This window comes from Alligator sinensis, unplaced genomic scaffold, assembly GCF_000455745.1.
Source record: "Alligator sinensis unplaced genomic scaffold, ASM45574v1 scaffold433_1, whole genome shotgun sequence".
In the NCBI taxonomy this organism is placed as follows: Eukaryota; Metazoa; Chordata; order Crocodylia; family Alligatoridae; genus Alligator; species Alligator sinensis.
In genome coordinates this window covers 642,081-645,502 of record NW_005842502.1, presented here as the reverse complement: position 1 = coordinate 645,502, position 3,422 = coordinate 642,081, and the positions used below count along the sequence as shown (strand labels likewise).

General features: G+C 46.7%; 1 protein-coding gene across 2 annotated transcripts in view; it reads right to left on the bottom strand.

Annotated features, from left to right (window-relative positions):
• The window catches only part of UTS2 (urotensin 2), an 11,837-nt gene that overhangs the window by 5,210 nt on the left and 3,205 nt on the right, over nt 1-3,422 (bottom strand). For both annotated transcript variants that reach the window (XM_006031371.2, XM_006031372.2), the window contains exon 2: nt 610-747. In XM_006031371.2, the coding sequence (XP_006031433.1) occupies nt 610-712 (103 nt within the window). In that variant the 5' untranslated portion in view covers nt 713-747. The remainder of the gene's footprint in view (nt 1-609; nt 748-3,422) is intronic.

Sequence of the window (3,422 nt, the reverse complement as noted above, 5' to 3'; positions counted from 1 at the left end):
CTGCTCTCCTAAGTCTTGGATTTCCAAGCAGCAGTGCTTTCCCTAACTAAGCTAAAAAGGGTCCACAGTGCTTGCAAATACCCAGGAGGCAATAAATGTGAGATTACCAAACCCATTTTCACTACTGTCTTAAGCCAGATTTGTACTCTCCTGATTGTTGTTTCTGGGAGTGATGTCTGTGGCAACTAGATTCCTAATAATTTAACTTTAAAAGTAACTGTAACAAGCAGCAATCTTTAAAGTGCAGCCAGAGAGCTGCTCATTCTGGCAGGAAACTTTCAATAGAGAATCCCAAATCTCCTCAGTGTTTTTGAGACAGAAGCTGTATGTGCCAGCTCACGATCAGCATGGCAAAGTACAGACAGCTTGTGCTCCGGGCCTGAAGGCTGTAGCAAAGGGTGGTTCATGCACCCAGTGTCTCAATTCCATGAGGACACATACCCAGTATTGGTTCCCGTTGTGCCTATAGCATCATGAAGAAATCTGTACTGCTTTTCACAGCTGAGGAGCACAGATACAAAGAGCCCCTTCTGAGTGAGAAAAAAAAATCTGTCTGGTCCTCTGTCCCTTACTAGAATACTGACCACAAAAAAAACAAAAAGAACTTACCTGAGAGCTGATAGGACATCTCACTGAAGTCTCTGATGGGAAGAGATGAGAGAGGACAGGACAGGCTGATGATAATGAGCCAGCAGAATACCAGCCTGTGCATTGTTGCTGTGTTAAGTAGTTAGTCTTTGTCGACCCCTATAGTACAGAACTCTTGTCTGACTGGTGCAGTTTCACCCATTATATAGCTGCTCATGACCTCATAAATATCATCATTCCCCCAAACCAAAAAAAAAACATCCAATGAATTTATTGCCTGTGATCCTGAATGGAAACCTCTTTGCATTGATGTAATTTTTCAAGGTAACAGTTCATAGACAATAAATTTACTGTTGTGTTGCAAGGTGTACAAAGTGGATATTATATCAAACCCAGCACAGTCAAGTTTATAAATCTGGCATTAAAAAAAAGTAACGTCCAGTTATAAATCACAAGGTAACAAGAGGGTCAGACATTGGTTTGAAATGACCAGGGCAATGAGACAGCTGATTTATGAGCCTTTGCAGGCTTGACGCAGCACATCTGATATGAACTGTGCTTTCTTTTTTTCTGTTGTGAAATGGATGGATGAGTTGTCAGGTTGTATTTGGGGTTCTTGTACCAGGAGAATGAGAATAGGGGGGGGATTGAAACTTCTACTCATTTTGTTTGCAAAGAAAAGTTCAGTTGTGTTTAAAATGTTTTTCTTAATATTTTTCCTGTAGCGTTTCATTTCTGTTTATTTGTGAAGGCCTCTTCCAACATTGCCCTAGAGAGTCACCTTGGCAGTGAGTGTGTAACTTTCATCTTTTACAGTTCAGTGGAGACTAACTCAATACGTATGAACACATTTGGGTCCGTCTTAAATGTAGGTCCCTCGCTGACCTGTAAGCAGGCCTAGCCCTTTCCACTCTCATTTCTCCCATTCCCCTCATTAGAAGGAGCTTGCTAGTCCATGTATTAGGTCATGGGCTAAGTTAACTTTCTTTTCCTTTTTTTAAAGCTCAGATGGTGGTGACTATGAATAATAAGCCTCCTCATAACTTTATTCTGTGGCTTTCTCCATCCATCATTTCTCCTTGCAGTCACACCTGTCATATCCATCCTAAATTGTGAACTCCTCTGGGAAGGGATAAGTCCTTGTTGCCTCTGTAAAGCACCAGGCACATTCTTATACAGGTTTTCAATCATAAGTTGATGTGTTTTTGGTGCCGATTTTAGATGATTTGATGATTTGATGATTTTAGATGATGTTGAGGACACAAGTTCTATAGCCTTTTGCGGTTCAGTCAGCCTCTCATAGTTGTTAGGGGCTGGAAGGGACCTTACAGATAATCGGGTCCAGCCCCCCTGCACATGGGCAGGAAAGACTGCTGGGGTCAGATGACCCCAGCAAGATGGGCATCAAGACAGTTTTTGAAGATCACCAGGGTGGGTGACTGTACCACCTCTGGGGGAATCCTGTTCCAAACCCTTGGCATTCGACTTGTAAATATGTTTTTCCTTATGTCTAGTCTGAAGCAATCTTCAATAAGTTTGTGCCCATTATTTCTTGTCCTCCCCTGGGGGGTCTTGGTGAATAGATGCTCCCTCAGGCCCTGATGTACACCCCGATATACTTATAGGCTGCCACCAAGTCCCCTCTGAGTCTTCTTTTCTCCAGACTGAACAGTCCCAAGTCTTTCAGCCTCTGCCCATATGACCTGGTCTCTAGGCCTCTAATCATGCACATGGCCCTTCTTTGGACTCTCTCAAGCTCCCTTCACTTTAAACCAGGGGCAGGCAATTATTTCAGGCAGAGGGCTGCTTACCAAGTTTTGGCAAACCATCAAGGGCTGCATGGGTAGCCCAGCCCCTTGACAGGTGCCCTGTCCCCTGGTCACAATCTTGAGATCAGAAGTCCCAGGCCCTGACCTTTTCCACCCTCCCCTTGGCCCACCAGAAGTACTTCTTTCAGCAAGTGTTTGTCATCTCCAAACCAGAAAAATACCAAATCATATTCTAAAAATCAAACATTTATTACATTCATTCATTTGATTTAAAAAAATATTTGTGTCCTGATTTACATGCGTTTGTGTAGTGTACATAGAGGGGATTGCACAACAGCTTAAAATGAAGACTTACCCTTGTATATTGGGGGAGGGTGGGTAGACGTTTGTGGGGTGTGGGGGAGGGTGTGGGTGTTTGTGGGGGCAAATGGATAGGTGTGGGGGCATGTAAGTGGGCTGAGGGCATGTGTGTGTGTGGATATGGGGTTTGTGGGGGCCTGTGTATGTGTGGGGAGGGTGGCTGGGGAAGGTTGTGGCATGTGTGGAGGGGGAGGTTTTGCCCACAGCCCCCTGTGGGAGGCAGAGCCCCCCCACCAGTGCTCCTTCAAGACACTGCTCTGTGCTTCTGCCACTGGGGCAGAACCCTGTGCAACCCATGCAACCCTGTGCTCCACTCACAGCCAGTTCCTTCTCCATCTGCCACTTCTCTGTCCCTACCCTGCTTGCCTCTCTGGCACCATGTCCCAGCTACATGACCAAGACCACGGGACACAGCAGAACTCAGAGCTGGACTGGACCAGCCAGCACCACATAGGGCCAGCCATGAATTGCAGGGGGCTGGGTCAGCTGCTGCTGCATCCGGTGGCACAACACTGCAGATGGGAACCACATGGTGCTGGAGTGACTGGTGGGGGGTGGAAGGGAGTGGTGGCAGTGGCAGGAAAATGGCTGCAACATGGGGGGCAAGTGGGAATGAGTGGGGAGCTGGAGCTCAGCAACAGGTGGGGAAGTGTTGGCAGGGTCCAGAGCAGGCAGTGGGAGTGCAAGGCACAGGCTGGCAGGGGC